Source organism: Zingiber officinale, unplaced genomic scaffold, assembly GCF_018446385.1.
Source record: "Zingiber officinale cultivar Zhangliang unplaced genomic scaffold, Zo_v1.1 ctg100, whole genome shotgun sequence".
NCBI lineage: Eukaryota > Viridiplantae > Streptophyta > Magnoliopsida > Zingiberales > Zingiberaceae > Zingiber > Zingiber officinale.
Genome location: NW_024589804.1, coordinates 51,750 through 73,710, shown reverse-complemented (window position 1 = coordinate 73,710; position 21,961 = coordinate 51,750). Strand labels below are relative to the sequence as shown.

General features: G+C 38.2%; 3 protein-coding genes and 1 long non-coding RNA gene across 5 annotated transcripts; 3 read left to right on the top strand and 1 right to left on the bottom strand.

Moving 5' to 3' along the window:
• Positions 1–7,369: 7,369 nt before the first annotated feature.
• On the top strand, positions 7,370–8,385 carry LOC122035733 (transcription repressor OFP8-like). Its single transcript, XM_042594840.1, has one exon. The coding sequence runs from the start codon at positions 7,527–7,529 to the stop codon at positions 8,127–8,129; it is 603 nt and encodes a 200-aa protein (XP_042450774.1). The 5' UTR covers positions 7,370–7,526; the 3' UTR covers positions 8,130–8,385.
• A 1,351-nt stretch (positions 8,386–9,736) lies between these two features.
• LOC122035735 (ubiquitin-conjugating enzyme E2 variant 1D-like) lies at positions 9,737–11,776 on the bottom strand. Of its 2 annotated transcripts, XM_042594842.1 has the most exons (4): positions 11,643–11,776; positions 11,205–11,344; positions 10,148–10,273; positions 9,737–10,039 (listed from the first exon to the last, which is right to left on the bottom strand). In XM_042594842.1, exons 1-4 carry the CDS (start codon positions 11,674–11,676, stop codon positions 10,037–10,039), a joined length of 303 nt encoding a protein of 100 aa, XP_042450776.1. In that variant the 5' UTR covers positions 11,677–11,776; the 3' UTR covers positions 9,737–10,036. The 2 variants fall into 2 exon arrangements, with proteins under 2 accessions (XP_042450776.1, XP_042450775.1); XM_042594841.1 differs by having other exon boundaries at positions 9,737–10,273.
• A 50-nt stretch (positions 11,777–11,826) lies between these two features.
• LOC122035736 lies at positions 11,827–14,399 on the top strand. Its single transcript, XR_006127195.1, has 2 exons — positions 11,827–12,203; positions 12,602–14,399. It is a non-coding gene; the product is annotated as an uncharacterized LOC122035736 (long non-coding RNA).
• A 4,010-nt stretch (positions 14,400–18,409) lies between these two features.
• Positions 18,410–21,651, top strand: LOC122035751. Its single transcript, XM_042594867.1, has 2 exons — positions 18,410–18,592; positions 20,738–21,651. The coding sequence occupies exons 1-2, from the start codon at positions 18,460–18,462 to the stop codon at positions 21,448–21,450; spliced, it is 846 nt and encodes a 281-aa protein (XP_042450801.1). The 5' UTR covers positions 18,410–18,459; the 3' UTR covers positions 21,451–21,651.
• Positions 21,652–21,961: the final 310 nt, after the last annotated feature.

The window sequence follows — 21,961 nt, the reverse complement described above, 5'->3', positions numbered from 1 at the left end:
TGTGATATTTTTGAGGGACAAGAAGTAGGAGCAGAAAATTGCTCGAGAAGAAGGCTAGAGTTAGGTTTGGGTGAGCTTAACTCTGGAAGGCCAGAAGATCACCCAAGTGACCGGAGAAAGAGCCAACAACTGGAGAAGACGTCAGACATTCAACAGGAGGCTGACTGATTCGGGAGCCTAGACCACCTGGGTGCCCAATCGGTGCCTCATCATAGTGGATCACGTTTTGGGTCCACGTCAGTAGCGGTCCGGGTGCTTGGACATGAAAATTTTCATCTTAAAGTCATTGCGAAGCCATTACGTGGAGATAAAGTTTGTCATATTGGGGTCGCCTGGAGAAGGTCTAGGCATCCGGAGTTGCCACATCAGCAAATAGCTAGTTTCGACCAGTGGACTATAAAATAGAGCACTAATCTTTTTCATTCAGAACAACACTTTTCTGTACTTCGATTTTCCATTATATTTTCAAGTTTCTATGTTGTCAACGTCCTATACAAGGCTTCTTCACCTCTAACTTGTGTCAAAGGAGTCTGTTAGTTAAAATTTACTTGTCTTGGATTAGCAACCTCTCTGGTTACAAACTAAGTAAATACTTTTGTCTCATACTTATTTTTTGTGCTATTTATGTTTGTTTTTAAAGTGCTTTGCTTATCTAAAGTCCAAAGCTTCAAGAAAGGGTATATTTGTCTTTTCAAGGTAATTTGCCCCTCTTTTGTCTGTCGTACTAGGACCAACAAGTGGTATCAGAATGATGATGCTTTAGAAGGACTAACCATTGACCTAAATAAAGAAATAATAGTCAGACCAAGGCTCAACCCGTCAAAATTCGAGGGGGGAGTTCATACACTTAAAACATTGAATGAAAGTATTTATAAGAATATATTTTGAAATCCTTTTAATAATAAAGTACAGGTTTGTAGTTCCCAAGAATCAATAAGGAGAATAGAAAGAATAATACTTATGGATGAAGAATGAGCAAAATGACTTCGTAGTCAATAGCCGAGCGGAATACCACTTGCTAAGTGTATTACTGTCTCAAGAAGTCAACCACATTAGAAGTTACACTCGGTCAAAGAACTCTAGTAGAAATTCTTGGAGCTCCATGAAGACACATCTGAAGCGATGCTTGCATGACAGGATATTATTCAGAGTAAGCTAACAAACCTTTGCTTAGAAAAGGGTGAGATGGCGACTCAACTACATGCGAAGATCAAGGAGTTGATCACCGGACTGATCAATTTTGTCGAAACAGTAATCAACCAGGACTCAGTCCGCTACACACTCAATGCCTTTCCTAGAACTCCAGAGTGGATCTTGATCATAGACGCCTACTACATCTCTAAGGACTTGAAGGTAAATACTTTAGAAGATTTTTTTCAATATTAAAATTACATGAATCTAGATGTGCAAGTACAAGAAAGGAGCCAACCCAGAACCTGGCACTGAGAGCTAACAAGAAAGACGAACCTGAGTTAGACTCAGACCTTGATGCAAACCTAGAAACATATATGGTAAGAAAGTTTTTTTAAAAAAAAAATCTAATAAATTTAAAAAATGCAGACCAGGAAAATTCCAAGAAGCAAAAGAAAAGTTTAATACTACAATTGTCAAAAAGAATGACACATAAAGGATGATTGCCAGAGCTCAGGAAGGAGAAAGACAAAGGGCCAAGATGAACCAAGCACAAGAATCTCAAGGCTAATTGGGATGAAAGTTCTTTATCCGAATTCAAGATAGAATCCTATGCTGGACTAGCACTGATGACTAGTCACAAAGAACCAAGTAACTCGGAAGCTAGCATCGATGAAGGGGGAGTCACATCAGAAGAATGTAATAATGTAGAGGAAGAATTCAGTTTTAGATCCTATATGGTAAATGAAGTATGTCTCTTACCTCCCGATCAATTATATTTTGGAATAAAGTCTATGTGTAAATTAAAAACAAAAAATGCACAACTAAAAAAGGAAAACTAAGAAATAAAAATCATTTTAGCAAAATCATATTTACTAAAAGATTTTAATAGATTGAAAATTGAAAATGATAAGTTAAAAGAAAAATTAGAACAATTAGAAAAAGTGTAATGCATGTTCACACATTCAAAATGATAGATCTGGATTGCAGAGATGCTGTGGTAGATCTGTGTTACAGAATGACAGATCTGTGTTATAAAATGACAGATCTGGGTTCAGAGTTGCTGTGGCAGATCTGTGTTGCAGAGCACAGCAGCTCTGTGTTGCAGAGCGGTAGGTCTAGGAGCAGACCGAGCAAGGTCGGTTGGGTTTGAGCAACGGACCGAGGCCTGCGATTGACGCAGTTTCCTTGAAACAGATTTGCCCCATCTCCAGTAATGCTTCAAGATGTACTTGGGTCGTCTGTTTCTCAAGATACAATGATTGACCGTGATTTCACTAAGCACTAGTGGTCACGGCGAACTGAGGGGCACCCGAATGTTATCATGGACACTCTACCGAGCAGGAGTTGCACGATAGAGGATGAGGGAACGGAGGTGGAGAGCTTATGCTTGTGTTGTGGTCCTCTGTCTGTGATCGCAGTCTCCTTATATAGGAGCTTAGATCAACAACAATGTTAATGGTTTATTAATGAACATTATTTGTCGAGCAGTGAAACACCCACAGTTTCACTCATTATCGCTCAACCATTTTGATTTTGCATTAATCTCGATTTTAATGCATCAGTTACACAGTAATAAAAAGGTTTACGTGGCAAAATGTTGGTTATTCCGTCGTGCCTGTACTCGAGTCAACATAGTTCAATACAATCTGCCGAGCCTTGAATTTGCACTCCTCCCTGCGCACTCACGCGTGAAAGAGAGTCTCTTCCCATGCATTTGTTTACATCCTTAATACATGTGAATCAATATAAATCAACCATTATACCATGAAACTCTTAATGCGGGACTAAAATTATATTCACAATGAAGTATATTTTCTCATTCACTTCTTCTCCATTCACTTCTATTCAACACCGGCGGCATTGTGAGTGCAGCGGTGCGATCGGAGGAGGAAGAAAGGGATGCTTAGCGTTGGAAGGGTATTAAAAACAAAACAGAACCAGGTAGGGAAATGAGAGAGTGGGCGGGGGCCCACTGCGGCGGAAGAAGTCTACGGTCTTTCTCGTGCTCTTTTGATCTTGGGCTTGGGCTTGGGCTTGAGTTTGGGTTGGGTTGAGTTTAATTAAATTAATTTGAGTTGAGTTTCTTTTGGATTTGGTGGCTCACGCATTTGACACGTATATTCACCCTTCGGGAATCATCCACGTGCATAGCTTAGACAACACCCCGCGGCGTCGAATTCGAAACAATCTTTAATTCAAATTTGTTAATTATGAGTTTGTGTTTATACTATTTATCACTCGAGGATAGTCTTTTATATGTATTGATGTAAATTGATGATTTTCATTTATAAAATAAATTGGGACTATCAATTCTTATTAATACACGTAAATAAATCATCTAGTAGATCAGAGGATTTGATCTTGAAAATTATACTAATAATATATACATAGATATTTTAATAATATTATAATTATATATTAATTATACGTATGTACATATATATACATTATAATTCATTTATAGTTGGTCAAAATTTGACGAACAAAATTTACTGATGGTCAATTGAACCTATCTACAGACAACACCTGCGACTGGAACCTATCTACTTCGGGTAAATTGATTAATGTGCCAAGCCCAAACAACCTGACGGAGTGGTGATTATCCCCAAACTGAAATTTGATTTAATTTTTTTTTAGACTTTATGTAATTTCAATTTGGAACTATCGTAATTCAATAAAATCAAATTGAATCGTAGTTTATATAAATTTTAGTTGGGGAAATAGAATAAGGGGATCAATAATAGTTTAATTACATTAGAGGGTATACTTAGTAAATAAATTACAATTGAAGCCATGAGATCTTTTACTCTAATATATAATGATCCTATCCGCGCGCTGAGTGGATGGAAACTGGGGATGTGGCACTCCCTGCTGTTCCTAGGTGATCTTCGTAGCGACGTAAGCCTCCGATGAACCTGCAACAAAGTCGGGCCGGGAAGGGATTCCCGGCGACGACCTTCCGATGCTCAAGTCAGGCGATGGCGAGAGGAAACAGAGGCAGAATAGAGACTGTGGCTACAGTAGATGAAGAGAAAATCATACCTCCGTCGAAGTCCAGGGGTCTTTATATAGGACCCCGGAGAGGTGCGTGCATGTTTCCCAAGGCGTGCACGTTCCTCAAAGCATACTTCAAAATGGTTGTGTCAGAAAAAGTATGTCTGACGTCATACCGCAATTGTCTGTGCATATCTCTGCCGTGGCAGCGGAAACTTCCTCCGTACGATCCTTGGTACGGCCCGGCCGTCAACCATGCTGCTTGTTGGCAGCAGACGTCTCGAGAATGATATCACTAGCTACCCCTTTTGTCCTCTTCTATGCCCTTCGTCTCTAATTGGGCCGAACGGACTGATCGCTCGGGCTCCAGGGTGCACGGGTATACACGCACCTCGGACTGGGCGAGACGACTGCTCGGTTACATACTCGGATGGGGCACCAACTAGTTGCTCTGCAGTTCGGCTGAGCAACTTAGCTACTCGGCATAGCGGTTTCTCTATAAAGGAGCGTGTGAGTGTCGGAAACTCAACCCGAGGTCGAGCTGTCCTCGTGCCGGCCCGGGGTCTACTCAAGCCGGTCGGCCAGGAGCCTTCCTCCCTGCTCAGCTGTACCTTTGACTCAGGCCGGTCGACCAAGAGACTTCCTCCCTGCTCAGCTGTACCTTTGACTCAGGCCGGTCGACCAAGAGACTTCCTCCCTGCTCAGTTGGACCTTTGACCTTCCCGTGTCATTGACCCCTTCCTCTATGGGCCCCCGATCCTTACCACCGGATCATATAAATTAAAATTGTTTGCTATTAGTGTAGACCAAGTCATCGTACATGAAGTACCCTAAATGTACCCGGGGCAAGGCTGAATTAGTTAGTACGAGATAGAGTTATTATAATAGGATAAGGGTTTGAATTTTTGTAAAGCCGAGGAAAAAAAATCCTCCCCGCATTAGCCAACTACAGTTTCCTGATTTACTTTCTCACAAATAGTTGTGGGGTCAATCATGTGGGGCCACTGGGATGATAGATTCCACTTTTTACTATAATGAAATACCCTAAACATCCATACATATGGAATACCCAATTGATTAGAAGATGATAAATTTATTATAATAAGATAAGAAGTTAATTTTTGATAAATATATATTTTTAAGGAAAAAAATCTCTCATACTTTGTTGTTCTTTGATGGTCAACTATAATTTATCCTATGATTTATCTCTTTTCACGTAATCTAGGTATGGAAATGATAGATTTATTATCTTAACGACCCCTAATGCTGACCTTACGAATACGGAGAGAGGTAAATATAAGAGCATCAACATCAGTTTCCCTATTACTATATCTAAAATTTAAGGTAAATGACCCACTTTATTAAATTTAGATAATCACTTTTTACTACACACTACATCAAATACCCTAAAATTTTCATCATCCTTAATTTTTTTTATTATTATTTTTCTTCTATTTTTATTATTATATTTATAGAATGAATGGAATGAGAGAGATTGAAAAGATTAACACCCTGTTTGGAAACAACTTAAGTGAAGGAATTGAATTGAATTCCATTAGGAATTGAATTATGACAGGAATTGAATTCAATTCCTATGTTTGGAATGTATTAGTGAATACTAGAATTGAATTGAATTCCTTAATTTGGAATCTATTTGAATTGAATTCCATTCTTATACATTTACCATTTTATCCTCATAACTAATCATTTAATAATCAAGTTAAGTATTAGAAAATAGGAAGAAGGGATCGCACAGTTAAGACAGCAATATGAAGAAGGTGGCGCACGGGAGAAACGGTGCAAGGAGAAACAGCGCACGGGAGAAAGACAAGAGAAAACAAGAGAGTCGGCAGATGGAGAAAAAAGTTTTAAGTTAAAAGGACAATTAAGTAATTTTAGTTGTTCATGGTAAATCCCTATCCAAATCTGACCATTTGAGGTCTGATTTACTATTAACGTTTTGAATGGAATTGGAATTGAATTCCATATCAAATTCATCTAAAAAATTCATTCCAAACTATGGAATTGAATTCCAATTACCATAGGAATTCAATTCCATCGGATTCCAAACAGGGTGTAAGTGGAAGGAGAAAGATTAAAAAAAATATTATTTTATTTTTAGGATAGAGATTTCATTCTCTAAGTTTAGAGTATTATTATTCGTCAAATATAAATTTAGGAAATGGATAGGATAACTAATACAAAGAGTTTTTAATTATTATATCTAAAATTTAAGATAAAATTTTTGAATAGGATAACTGATGTAGATGTTCTAAGTATAATAAAATAAATCCTATGATGGTACCCTTAATCTCAGTCTTCGGGGACTTTTGGTGCGATGATAAATGCTGAGATTAATTTCTTAGGCGGCTATAATTTATTTCACCTAGAATCGATTACATTTGAAAACTTTGAAATACTGGATAGTCCATTAAAACCCATTTATACCTTTCGATTTATTCAGATGTCTATTGAAAAACTTTTGTAAATTAGATCGGTCGATTAATCGGATCGTAAGGTATCTTAGAAAACCGATCAAAACAAAAATCCCATAAAAAGAAAAAACAAAATGAAGGTACGCATCACCCGTGATCACGTCAATAGTACCTCCATTGTGAACATATAAATCTTACAAAATTGTATGGAAATTATAAATATTTGAAAACCAAATAAATATATCTATTATACTTAAATAAAAATATTTTTATATTTCAATTAACTTTGCTTTTCCTAAAATGAAGGTGTATATTATAACTAAAATAAAATATTTATTATAACTAAATAAGATTATATACCATAATTAATATGTAGCCAAATGAAATTTATTTGTTGCAGATAATTGAAGTATTTACTATAATTAAAAATGCATAGGTTTTAAATTAATTTCTCAGGAGGTGAGCAATAGTAATGCCGGCTAAATAAATGTATTATTATTATTATTGTTATTTATTTATTTGTTGTCTGAGTAAAAGCCTTAGCTGGCGAATTAACTCGAATCGTGCAGTCTATTTTTTATTTTAAGAAAATGTTTTTTTTTTCCCGCCGGACGTTTTCTTATATTGCATGGTTACTAGTCAAAGTCAAACGGTCACATTAGATGCACCCTATTGCTTGAATCCAACCGTTGATCTCATGATCCACGGCGATCAAAACACATTACTAATACACGCAATTGCTGGGCGCCACGTGATCGCCAGATCGAAACTATATTTTTTTAATTAACCCCTTTTAATTCGATTGATTTCATTTTCACATGCCCGCCCGCCTCCCTTCTCTTCTCCGACTCATTTAAATGCCTCCGTTCACATGCTCCATCCAGTAAGACCTCCGCCTTGGCTTCACCTCGTCAACTCTCGCTTGAAGCACCAGCGCCGCCGCCTTCTCCTCCGACGATCACAATGTCTTCCTCCAACAGCCGGAGAAAGATCCTCCTCCGTCGTCACCCTGTCGTGGTGGACGTCGGCTGCAACTGCCGCGGGTCGAGGCTGGCATCTCTCTTCTTTCCTTCCTCCTCCTCGTCCTCTGCTTCCTACCCTTCTTCTTCCAAGACCAAGCTGAAGTCAACGGAGCTCTCCTCCACCACCACCACCACCACCACTCGCTCCGCCTCCTCGTGGGACCCTTCCTTCTCGTCCTCCCACGAGGAGACCCCCTCGCCGCAGCTCCCGCCGGCGCCGCCGCAGCAGCAGCCGAGGAGGAACCGGAGGAGGCGACCGAAGATCAAGCAGGAGGGCCGGGCGGCGCGGGAGAGCGTGGCGGTGGTGAAGGAGACGTCGGAGCCGTACTACGAGTTCAAGGAGTCGATGGTGCAGATGATCGTGGAGAAGGAGATGTACGGATGGGACGACCTCAACGACCTTCTCCACCGCTTCCTCTCCCTTAACTCCCCCCGCCACCACCACCTCATCCTCCGTGCCTTCGCCGACCTCTGGCGCGGCAGCGTCTTCTCTCCTCCCTCCCCCCTCGCCGCCTCCCCGCCACCCCACTACCACTACTACTAATCAACCACCTCATATTACAACCCATGCAACTCCCCTGCTTCTAAACTGATCAACAAAACAGGGAAGCTGCTCAGCTCTGCCTGTAGTCACTAAGAGAACTAATTAGGCTCAAGTGTGCATGATTAAGTACTAAGTAGATCCACCGTCTCAATTTGCTAGCTATGTAACAGCTTTTGTAATGGCAACGATGAAATCGATGAAATAGAACTGTGCCTGTTTCAGCTCTCGCTCTTGTCTCTGGCGTGTGGGAGTTGTCATGTTATTTTTCTTTCAGTACTACTACTACGATCGACGACGCATGCACTGGAGAAACATGCACAGTTTCTTCCTGCTCAGGCCAACAGTCAACAGTGGTTGGTTACTGCCACTGTTTTGAGCTTGTTCAACGAGTACATTTTAGGGTGTCAGAAATCTGAATGGAGACAGCATTGATACGCAGCTGCAGGAGTGTTCATGGATTCAGAGATCTTATTACTACGGCCTGCATTTGGTTGAACGTCAGTTTAATAGTAGTGGTCCTCTAGCACAATGAGACAAATTTAATTTTGTTTTCAATCTACGTAAACTTATTCATGTAATAAACTAGATAAAATATACAACTCATTACTTATCTGAATGGACGATCTCAAAGATCTTGGTCACTTCAACTGTAGATCTGACAATAACTCTGCCTGCCCAGGAGCGTTATTTCACCCTGTAACTAGCTAGGTCTGTACCTTGAGGCTCCTTCAGTCTTTGGATCTTCATCGCCAAACCGAGCGAGGCGACTTTTTTTTTGTTTGTCACTTATCCTCTTTGGTATCATCACACACAACATTAATACACATATTGCGTGTTCTTCGTTCAGATTTCAGATCAGGCAGGATCCACTCTTTACTTTCTGAACACTAAATTACTGGAGCAATGAATGGCATACGATGCGTCAGTATCATTCCATTTAATTTCATTCAATGGCAATACTGCAACAGTTAATATACACAGAAATGGCCGTAACTACGCAAAGCTAGCACGCATAAGAACGAACATTGCTCCCAGACCAGGCATTGATTCATCCCAATTAATTAACCATGTCCCCTCACGTAAACTTTTAATTCATTAATTTCATCCAAGGAATAAGCCGGTTTAAATTGTCGCTGCTCTACATGTTTGCTATCAGCAGTGTCATCATCTGCATGTATATGATTCAGAGGACTATTTATATAGGTCAAATTAAATTTCAGGGATAAATCTGACCAATTTAATCAACACTACAACAGCTGGTTAAATGGTCCCTGAATGATGGAGAAGAACAAAACCCAAGTCAGAATTCAATGTCAAGTTGATGCATTATTGCATAACTCCAACAGAGTGCAGAGAGTACTTGAAGACTTCCATTTGGATTATCAAAGAGAAAAATGAATGCTCAAGGGAAGAGACCAAGGTTTTTGGAAAGCCTGAACAACACTAGATGGAGAAAGCCAAAAGATGACCCAAACTCAGGATTGAAGAATTCCAAGATTAGAATGATCTACGCAGTTTCTAAGACACTTTTGGAATTATCATCAAGAATGACATATCAAGTGGCAAGACCAAGCCAATCTCAACAGCTCAAGAAAAATACTAAGAGATTTAGTCAGTGATTCAGGTTGTCATTTGAAGTAAACGACAATGTATGGAGAGTATATTTCAGAGAGACCAGAGCAACTACTCATTACAATGTCAAACTTGGATATTTAGTTTGTTCAGATGCCATATCAGAATTGGAGTAGCTGGAATACATCAAATTCGTCGATTGCCTTGAGACATTTTTATAATGGTCTTAGTGTTAGGGTCTCAGCTTGTATTACCAGAAGTAGGTGCCTTCGGGAGGTTGAATGAGCTTCCGGTTGTGTGGCGTAGCCATTTCCATCTTCAGCTGGGTTAGGATATCACTGGCAAAGGGAGTACACCATGGAGGATTAAGATAATAATGAAAGACAATTAACCGTGGAAGAAAGTAATGGTGACAAGAAGTTGAGCAAAAGGGATTGGAAGGCTACAACTCCGGTTTCATTGTTAACACAAGCCATGTTGATCTGAGAATGGAAGTGAACGCTAGGGGGCTTATCTGGATAGTCTTTATCACAGAAGAGCTTCAACTGATAAATTCTGCCTTCATGAACAGACTGACAGGAAAAGAAAATGGGAAAAAGAACTGCATCAAACTGAGAAACTATAAGTGATATAAAACAATGAATTGTGTTCGTAAGTTATGAAACTATCCTATCTCAAGTATGTTGGCACTAATATTCAGATTTAAAGATGACTATCTAAGCTATATGCTGAGTAACAAACATTAATGTCAATTAAGTCATTTTTAGTGCATTTCATCTAAAGAATAGAGTAAAGCTATCAAGAAACGAGAGGGACTAGCATAATAGTTCCCATTATGTCAAATGTAAAATTAGTATGGTAAAAGCCATTCATGAAAAAGAAAAAAGAAACACAGACTACAATCTAAAACTAACAAATGACAATCTTAAGGGACAATTGTGCAAAACTAAACTATGTATTTTGGATCTACAATTTTATTTTAAAGATATCTGAGAACCATATGCTTTGTGTCATCAACTAAATCACTGGCTTACATTTGGGGGATTTTTTTGAAGCCTCATAAAGAAGATCAATAATGGAGGCACCATTCACCAAAATGAAGGTCAAGATGTCAAGAAATTATAGAGACTAGCATGACAATGTTCTCCAAAGCTCACGAAGAGACAAAAAACCAACTAGGCAAATACCTAGGGCCTACCAATTCAATACAGCTGACAGGATCAATTAGGATAGTTCAGCATTTTACGAGATTGATAATCAATCAAATGAGTAACGTCTTCAATGAAATATTGGTAGACAGAAAGACGTAGAAAGGGAAAACAAACAAACGAAAACTCCAATCCAATCTTCTCTGATCAGATTTTCCAAACAAAATATGAAAGAAAGAGTGCAAGATCTATAAAGACCAAATGAGATAATTTTGCAGCACAAAATAAAGCAATGATAAGTTATGTCATGTTTGTTAAGTAGAAGAAACCAATTGTTATCAAGAGGAAGACATACATTAAGGGGACCAATTATTGTCCCAGTCCAAGAGCGCATGTAAATATCATCTCCATCATCCATCCCATAACTTACTGTGCCATCTCCAACACCTTTCTCTCCACATTCAAGCTCTTCAAGTAATCTAAAGTTTCGAGGTACTGCAAACCAGGTCAGAAAAGTTAACATGCACTTTTGAAAGTTTAAAAAAAAAAAATGTCTACAATCAAGCTTATGTCCAGTAAAAAATGATCCTTTTACATTTTAGTTTGGAAGAGAATGAAGTCAATTCATATACTTTGAAAAACACCTCCAACCCGGAAACAACTCCATAGAAATCATAACAGGCTACTGTTTTACAGCAATCAAATTATATAAACACACATCCGGTGAAGAATGAGCCAGAGAATACACGATCAAAATACAAAAGAACAACTCAAAAAACTACAGTGAGCATACCAACGACGTCGAATACCCCGTTTCCGAGAGTCATTACTCACAAGGAGGTAGGAAACCCTCTATGATCGAACAATGGACGGGTAGCAACACCCTCGGAGAGATGGAAAAGGGTAAAGAAAGGAATAAGAATTAAAGTTACCTTTTTTTAAAAAATATATTTGTATATTTTTTAAGTAAACGGTATAACTCAATTGGAGACGGTTTGATCTCAATCGGACGGCGGCTCCTTCTCGCCCTTTGTGGTCCCGCCTTTGGACCCGCGGACTGCATGACCCCGCACGGTTCTTTACATCCAGTCGTCCGTTGGCAATCAGACGGCATGGCTTACACATTTCTCCCTCCCGTCAGAATTACGCGAGTCTCTCTCATTTGAGGCTGAGGAGTCGAATTTCGGAGTTGTTCGGCGTAAATCCCTACACTCTTCAATCACCGTGATTTACCGTCTGGGCAGGCCGGCGGGGGCGCTGGGGCGAGGGCTTCGCCTTTTTGCCACTTGATTGCTTTCCGGCGACGATTGTGGTGGATTTGAAGGGCTGCGACATTCTGGCTTCCGGAAGCCAGGTACGTTTTCGGAATCGTGTTTGGATTTTCTGTTCTCTCCTCCTCTGAAGTCTCGAAATTTGATTGAACTCGAAGCTTCCGCCTGATTCCGAACCGATCGAGTGCTTTTCCTTCTTCGATCAAACCGTCACTGCTGCTTGTCCATCGTCTTTTAGTCTTAACTTCTGCAATTTTAGTTGGATTCGGATGTTTTGGTAATAGATTTGGCTATTTCATTAGCGAAAAAAAATCTCGAGGGCGTTGTCTGTAATGCACATGTGCTCGTATGAACCTTTGCATGTGGCTTTTCCACCAATCGTAGAAAGTATTGCAAATATCTACATCGATCACAATTAGGAACAAGTTTGCCTGAGACCTCAAAAGAAATTTCACTTTAGCACAAATCTCTCACTTGCTAGATGATGCCTGTCCCCCGGACAGCTGGAGGCGATGTTGACTGAAGTCGCTGAATGCCGAGGAGAGGAGAGTCCATCGGAAAGTAGACCGAACCTGGGAGGGAGAAAAAAGGAGAAGAAAAGGGTTAGAATGCGTAACCGCTTCGACGCTCAGGATTCGGCGGGAGATATGGAGAAAAGCGGAGAAGATGAGCGATAATAAGGTGAAAAATGAAAGCATGCCTCCGTCCGCAAGTGTGGACCTCTTTTATAACACTGGATATCTCTCTTCTCTGTATTAATAACGTTTTAATTGTTAATGTGATGCATATCATATTGCGATAAAAGAAGTATCACACCCGTATCTACTAGTACTATACGGATCAAGATATGGGGCATATCATATTGTGATACTCACATGCTTCGACAACCTATATGTCTTAGCGCAGGCTAGTTCATAAGGCCCTTGGGCTATAAGATAATTGGACTGAAGGTTGAAGACCTGTTAAGTGGAAGAGTCAGACTAACATGGCTAAACAGAGATAAGCAGAGCGGGTCATCCAGTGCAAGTGGTGTGCTCCCGATCGGTGAGACCGACCGGGGGATAACCGATCGAGGAATAATTAAACGCATCCGATCAATGGGACTGTCCGGGGGAGATTTGGAACTGCTTCGATCAGTGGGACCGACTAAGGAAAGGCAAAGCGTGTCCAATTAATGGGACAGATCGAGGAGAGGTGGAGCTCATTCGATCAATGGTACCGATTGGGAAAAAGCGAAGGGATTTGATCAATGGGACCAATTGGGGAGAAGCAGATGGCTCCTGACTAGTGGGACCAATCGAGGAGTAACGGAGCTCCTCCGATCACTAGGACCGACCGGGGAGTATCACAATGCAGCTCATCCTATTGGGGCTAAAGATGACTACCCGAATGGATCTACTGTTGATTTATCTTAACTTTGACCTCTATCTAAGTATGATGCTTGACCCTTGGGGACATGTGGAGGCTTCCCATATTCACCGTATCAATGCGCTTCCAAATAGCAGGCCAATATATGTATGGCAAGGCAATTTGCCCGTCTTTAGTTGTGAAATATACCATCGGAAGAATGCTTCTTCAAGCAGAGTTCAGTTTAGCCAGGAAACGTCATCACCACTTGCTCAACATTAATTGTTCAATTGTACTCCTTTACGCTCATGATACTAATCCCATCTTTGTTCTATACTACCACTGGGATGTACAACCATGGGATATTGGGCTTCTAAGCCACCCATCATGAGTACTTCTTCATTTATCCTAGTAGTTGATGTGAAATTCAAAATCAGTCATCTCAGGTTCGATGTTATCTAATTCATTATTTATTTTTAATACTGCCACTGCTTCTACTTCCACTTTCCATCTCTTGGATTCTTGTGCCTCAACATAGAGCAACTTAGGATGTCAAATCAATTTGATATAGTAAACTTGATTCAAATAAACGAAATAAGTTTTTTTTATTACCACAGTTTAGCATAAGTTACCTATCATTTCTCTATATTAGAAGAACATAAACTAGCATAATTCATCTGACTTTAATAACTCTCGTTAATCCCAACTGTCTCATTTACTATTTGCATTTATGGGATTTCAATCCAAAGTAAACGTTCTCTTTAAATGTTTTCAACCACTCTATGGCTTGCTAGCTAGCTGAGACATACTTGATCTAAACCGTTTGTGGGTTTTTAAATTATCTGGATTACATGTTCATTTATCTTTCTACTGCTCATCATCTACTTTGTGTTAGAATATTTTGGATTTGCTAAATTTTGTCCAGAGCACCCCAAAAAAAATGCTTTTACTAGGAACTGTTTGACTGCCACTACGATGAGATCGAGTTTTTTTTTTCCACCATAGACATTTTAGATGGTGCTCAAGACACTTATAATCTGTGATTACATTGAAAAAATAAGAAGACTTTAAGTCGTAAAGTACTAGATATATTAGCTTTGATTTGAAATCTTGGGCCAATCAGGTTCGTTGATATACATTGTCTTCATCAACAAAATAAGCTAGGGAGAGAGCAAAAACTAAGGCACAAACAAGATATAGATAGAATCCGTGAGAGAAGTTGCTAGAATTCTAGAGAGAAGTTTGGAGGGCCTATTACAAAATGATTGAACTAACTAGGACTGGTAGAGCAGACCTACTGTGCCTGCATGCACCTAAGGACGGCATCATCATCTCATTTTCTCCTGTTGTTGTCATGTTGGAAGTCAAGCAGAAGTGTGCTTTGGCACTTGGGGCATTTGGGTTCCATCTCCGACAGCATCACATACATGAGGCACCGAGGACACCCGGCAAGCACCATTGATGTTGCCTCCGGGCTGTTGGACTTTTGTTCCTCCTCCGATGACACGCACGAGCTCGGCGGTGAAATCGGTGGCGACGACGAGGAGGAATCCTCATCCTCTTCGACTTCCATCCTTGTCGATGGCCCACCTCTAGCCCTCATTTGCTTTGGAGATATGTTCAGCTTCAGGTTCTTTCTATCGTTGCGGCTCATCTTTATCCAGCCTCCTGGAGGAGAAGAATGAGATTACCTTAGTTAACTCTACTGCACTCAGTTGAATTGCATGATTGCTGCAAGCGGAACGTAGAGGTTCATATAAAAGAAGAGCGGCAAGGTGGAGACAAGAGGAGATAGAGCTTCCACCTTAAAGACCAAAGGTGAAAGGTAGGCTCAATTGGCTGATGCAGTCCTCCAAAGTGTGTATGTAGGTTGGCGATGCACCTCTTAGTCTCATTATATAACAAGTTGATGAATTCACATCGACTCAACAAAGCATTGATTTTGTTTGTCTTTCTTGTTTCCCTCCTGCACGTCACATTTCCTTCATGGCAGTCAGTGAGTATTTGCATAACTGAGACAAGAGAAAAGCTGGAGGCTTTAATGGAATTTAAAGATAGGGTAGAAGCAGCATAAATTGCGGCCTCTGTGAGTATTGATTGTTTCGGGATAAACAAATCATTTCCGGTCGGCAGCTAATAATGCATTTACAATAAAAATGCCGTGAAACTATGTTTTGTGCATATTTGCAGAGGCTATGTATGCTCATTTCTGGATAGGGGGTGTAAATGAGACAATGAGTCCAGTTGAGTTTTTAAAGCTTATTCAAACTTATTTATTAAAATTTGTATCGAGCTAGTGTGAAACTAGCTCGAGCTTTTTATTAAGCTCTGCCTGCTTGAATACTTGATTGTCTGCCTTAATGTCTCTGAGCTTCATTTTGAAGGTCAAATCAGCTGAGAAATTTTCCAGGGTGGGTTTGATCTTTCACACTATATATGTTCTCTCTGTGCTAGTTGAGTTAGATGGAAATGCAGTGTCATTAATAATAGCATTTAAAGTTTCCTATTATTTAAATTTTTGGGGGTTCACGTTTCGATTTAAGTGGTGTAATTTATTGACAGAGCGATCGCAGTAGACAACAGTGCGGAGCTATGCCAGTAAAAGGGAGTAAATGAGCACTGTTTATCTTAGTAAATGGGTCTTTATTGTAAGCTACTTTTGAATAAATGGCCTTTATTTTCAATAAATGAATGTTACGACCGGTCTGGTTCAGATCTGAACCCTGTTTTCTTCTGAATGATTTCCCGTTTATTATAATCATTCAGAAGGACTCGAGACTAACAGTGTCATTAAGAGGCCGGTGGATGTGGTTAATGAACCAGCTGGACGCTAATAATTGTAGTTAGCTCGAATCCAAATGCATGTGAAGAGCTTCAATACTGGTCAGGCAGGAATTGATAAAGAAATCGAGGAGGCATTGATTGATTGATCGAAACCTGAAAGTTTTAAAGACCTCATTATTTGCTCTGCAGTTACAAAAAGTTTTCATTTTCTTAAAAGCATAAGTACTTGAAAAACAAAAAATCAATTTTCATATGTATATGATCTCCATGGTCGACTCTTAAGTCTTAACCCGTGTCGGATGAGCGGATAGGGCGTCTGGAAGTGATCCAGAAGCTTAAAATTCTGTGTTTATATATATATTGGATTTTTTTTTTTACTTATTTGTGAATAGTCAACCTTTTTTTTTCAAAATAGAAATATTCTTTTGTGATTTTAATAATCAAGGGCATGCTTTTGATTTTTTGCTCAAAATTTTGTAAGAAGCTAAGTAAAGTATACCATGATAAACATATTCCATATATTATTATTATTATATATATATATATATGTATTGATGTTATTATAATCTGTCAACTAGAGGGTAATTTTAATGGCTAGAGTTTTAAATAAGTTTTTTTTTATGATTCTAATATGTCATATCAACTATATAAAAATTTATTGAAATATTTTTAATAGTTAACCTCTAAATAAATTTTTTTATGATTCAATTTATAGTATGAGTTGTATAATTTCATGTATATTATATTGATTTTAAAATAAAATAAAATAATTAAATTTTTACTATTCTTAAAATATAAATATCAAACCTCACTTCTATAGTTCAAAGGTTTTTATTAAACTTCTTAGAATTTTATAAATCTCTCATAAATCTTACATTTAAGATGCCTTAATTAAAGTCTCTTGATGCTCGAGTCGCTAAACTGCTAGAGTATAGTTAACAATAGAAAGTATGAAAATGAAAGTCATTAGTTTTAAATGATAATATTTATAGGCATATGATAGAGACATATCTGAGAAGATTATAGTTCTGATTTTCAAAAAAAATTATATATCAGTAAGTGTGACAATCTCCATTAACATCAACTGTTTGAGTCATTACTAGCGACAACTTAAGACATGGTAAAATTAGGGATAAATAGTAGAAACTTTTAAATTATAAAATTGTTAAAACAAATACCTCATATATTCATTATTTTATTAGAGTTGATACATTTAAATAAACGGTAAATTGGAGAAAATTTTCTAAATATAATTTCAATTTTACATGTAGTTTCTATTTTTAAAAAATTTTGTTTCCACTTTTTACATGTAAAATTTCATTTGCTTCAACTTTGTCATACAAATATCATTATCTAATCGTCTCTTATATGTTTTAGATATAAAAAGTCCAAAAATAAATATAATTTTTCTTAAATTTAGCACTTTAAAATAGAATCTAGTATATTTTCTATCAAATTGAGTACAAATTTTTTTTGCCGTTTAATATAATTCCTCTTATAAATTCAACACCACTTAAAGAGAATTTAGTATATTTTTCATCCAATTAAGCACTATTTAAAGAGAAACTAGTATATTTTTTATCCATTTGAGATGTAAAAAGAGTCGTACTTAATTTGATATAAATTATACTAGATTCTAGTTAAATGTACTGAATTTAAGATGAATTATATTTATTTTTAAATTTTTTATACCTAAAAAATACGAGAGACAATTAGAATATGGAGTGGAAAATTGAGTATAGTTTTTTTATCGCTTAATATAATTCTTTTTAAATTCAGCATCATTTAAAGAGAATTTAATATATTTTTATTTAATTGAGTATTATTTAAAGAGAATCTAATATATTTTTCATCTAAATGAGGTGAAAATGAGTCATGCTCAATTTGATAGAAAATATACTAGATTCTAATTTAATACGCTGAATTTATGAGAAATTATATTCATTTTTAGATTTTTTATATTAAAAAAATATGAAGAGTAATTAGGTAAATTGACATTCATTATGTTTAGTTAGGGAGTGTAAAGTTTTGTTTGTGATTGGGGATTGCATGCAAATTTCCCCTTAGGTGATTAGCGAATTTAAATTTACGGAGGGTTTTGTTAGAAGAAAAGTAAACTATGGGGGTGTAGGATAAATATTTCCTATCATCCTAAAGAACACGATAATCGTTACGGAGAAGGAAAGATCGAGAAAAAGTGAGCGGTTGATGGAGAGTGCGAGAGAATCTCGCCGGCGAAGGATCTTGGAACGCGGATCGGAGCGCCTCGCCTTCATCTCCGGACAAGCTAGACTCGTTCCTGATTCCTCCTCCTCTTCTCCTCGAGATTCTCACACCTCTGGTGAGGTCCTCGCTTATCCTATTGCCATCTGATTCCGCTCCTTGATTGTTATTTTTAGGTCGATTTATTTCTTGATCAATGGAGAAGCTAATGTTCCTTTTGTCTTATATACCATTGTTGCATGAGATTCTGACTGACATATTTTGGCAACGATTTGGCTTATTTCATGGGTTTCATGTTGATGGTTCTTAGGGTTTGGTTGTTGGCTTATTTAGTAGGTGTCATGTGGATTATCGAGTTGCAATTGTAGGGCTCGACTATTATCCCTAAGGACTTAGGCCACGGTAAGTCAGGACAGGCAGGTAATGCTAACACGAGAAAGGATGAAAGAGATGAATCTACTACTTTCCTCGCAAAACTGTCGAGGAACAAGGAAAGGGCAAGGTGCGTACCATTGTGGGAGTGTGGGTCATGAAAAGAAGCATTGTTAGAATTCCAATCAAACCAGGAAACTGGTTTGTGTTAGGCCTCTGTCGTGAGATAGGCCAGAAAAGGAGGACATGATGAAACCTTCATGAATGACCAGAAGGCGCAACCAAAGGTGGGGAGATCAAATGGCTGCCAAGACTGTACAGGTGAGTGTCAGAGTGGATAACTACAGTTGGTCAGTCTAATTTGAGAGAATGTACTCAGCTCCGACATTTGTTTGCTTTCGTGAATTGTTTCAATGTTCGGTGTGACCAACTTGAAGGTAAAGTAGTGGCTACTTAGATTATAAACATAGGATATCAACCCACATGACATGAAAGTTACATATGTTATTTGACATGAAGAAATTGAAGAGTGTTTTTTCTATATCCCAAAAGGAAAAAAAAGAAGCAAAGATCACTCATGTTACAAGAGTGAAAATCAGACCAAGTTTATTTCTTCAAGATGTTCTTATGTTCCTAATTTTAGTGTAACTTGATATTCATCAAAAATTGTTGGGTGATTTAAATTAAATCATAACACTCAATATCTTATTTATTGGATACAAGACCAAGTCATGAGAACAATAATTAGACTAGTTGAGCTTTGAAAAGGGATCTATGACAAGAACTCTCTTTTATTCAGAGTCTTTGTGTAATCAAGTTGGTAAATGTTTTTTTTGTAGACCAGAATCATTAATCTTACTAATGAAGCTGTGCATATCTTTTATCTTTGGAGAAGGAAACTTGTTGGGAACAATTTTAATAGATTTGGTTTCATCATCTAGTTTCAATTGGGAAGTAAAAGTGCAATGACGTAAAATAACTATTATGAGAACTAAATATAGATAGTTTTAGCAACATAATTCATTGTTGGTGGTGGTCTAGACTAGAACTTGTGATTCATTGAGCAGTTTTTTTGGGTTACGTGTGTGTGTGTGTGTGTCTTATGCTCAAGGGATCAACACACATTATAAAATCTTCTTTTGCCCAATTCTTATGGATATTTGTCATGTTGATCAAGAAATGAATTGAAGTATAGGGAAAATAATTCAACATATTTTTGTTTCTAACAAAATTTGAACTTTCTCTGAGGATCGATCTCGATATTAGAAGCATATTGCTAGTGTTTTGCAAATAACTGAGGAAAGTTAACATGCATCATGAAGCCTAGTGTTCCTTGTTTGGCTGTTTCCAATTCATACGGTTATTGTCATTCACGGCCAATTTTAGTAATTGGAACAACGACCAAATTTGATCATGCCTTTTATTGCAATAAATTAATATAAGAGTGTAGCTCGTTGGGAGAAAAAAATTACCTACCCTTTACTATAGTGTGCAGCAACTGCTATTCAGTATTTAGAGAAGGGGGGACTTGGTTCTACTGATGTTTTTGTATAGTGTTTGAGGATTTTATATTGCTTAATATATTTATCGATGCTGTGCTATGTAGAATAGACGGGATTTAAACTGAAAATATTTATAATTTATAATTTTTGTAAATTTACCACAAATGCAACAATAACTACAAGTATGTATCCCGGCTATGAGAAGTCAGACTTGTATTTTTGTATTATGGGAGCTAACTGTTGTCCATGTTAATAAAATACATAGCAATGAAAAAGAAATGATTGCAATTTCTTGACTACTGGGTTCCATTACTCTTGTGGGCTTTAAGCCTTTACTAATGCAATAGCATTTTGGCTTTCTAATATTTATTGACCTTATTTTATTGCAGTTGCTCCACTTACTGAGGTTGATGCTACAAATTATCACATATCTGACAAAATTGGAAGCAACAATGACCACAACAATGCAAGTGAGACGTTTGAATCTATAAAAGATAGTGCAAGAAGCAATGGGCATCCAGCTCATGAAAGCAATGCAGTACTTGTTAGCAAGACGGAACATGACATTGATACAATTGAACCAGGAAACAATGATCAAGTTAAGCCACTTCAAACTGAGAGGGATACAAAACCTCCGAGCACTTCTATGCCTGAGAGTTCCTCTCAGCAGGTTGTGAGCACAACCAGAATGCATGCGAAGAAGCAGATGCCATTCTCATCAAAACAAGTTATCCGGGGTATCTCTGCTTCAGAAACTATGCGCTTGGTTTGTGCGGTTATCATTGCTCTTTTGGTTGTCATGTCCAGACGAGGTTACACTCTTGCTAGTGACGTTGCAAGCAGCGTTTTGAGCTTCAAACCACTCTTCCTGGCAATGATCACTGATGTGACCATCATTCTATGGCTGCTAAAGACAACACAGCAAAAGGAAGAGAAAGAGAGAGAGAAAGAAAAGGCCAGAACTGGAAGAGACGAGTCTGGCTCAACGGACGTCATAGGAGATACCGTGGAGGCAATATTGGTTTTTCTGAAAGTAGCAACAGCTATCTTCATGGATTGCAGCATATGCGCTGTTATCATTGTTTGTGGCCTTTGCTTCTGAAATCGTGTTGTTTGTTTGTGTTTTCTGCCAATAAGCCAACATAGACGACCTTGATAAGTCCGCTAAAACAGGTAGGTATTTGGAACTCTCAGATGTTCGTTCCTTGCGTCTTTGGAAAAAGTGAAAAGAAATCTTGCTTTTCAACGTGTTGAAATCTTTAATTTGCTAATCCTTTGGGAATTTGTAGATTATTGTTTCTTTACAACTGGTATCCAAGTTCTGGTTGACGTAATAGAACCACAGACGTCATCTCGCACGTGTGAAAACACTTAGGCGGATGGTGACACGCTTGCGTGAAAGCTGGCTACCTACTTTAAAATTGAATGTCAAGTAAAGAAGCTGCTAGACGAATACGCCAGCAGGCGATTAGCTGCAGCCCATGTGTTGCTAATACATAATTAATATGGGTCGGGCGTTCAGAAGTGTATCGGAACGTTCGTAGTTGATTCGGACATCTCAATTTCTCAGTTGATTGCGGCATTCAAATTACTCGTGGTTTTAAGTTGTCCCC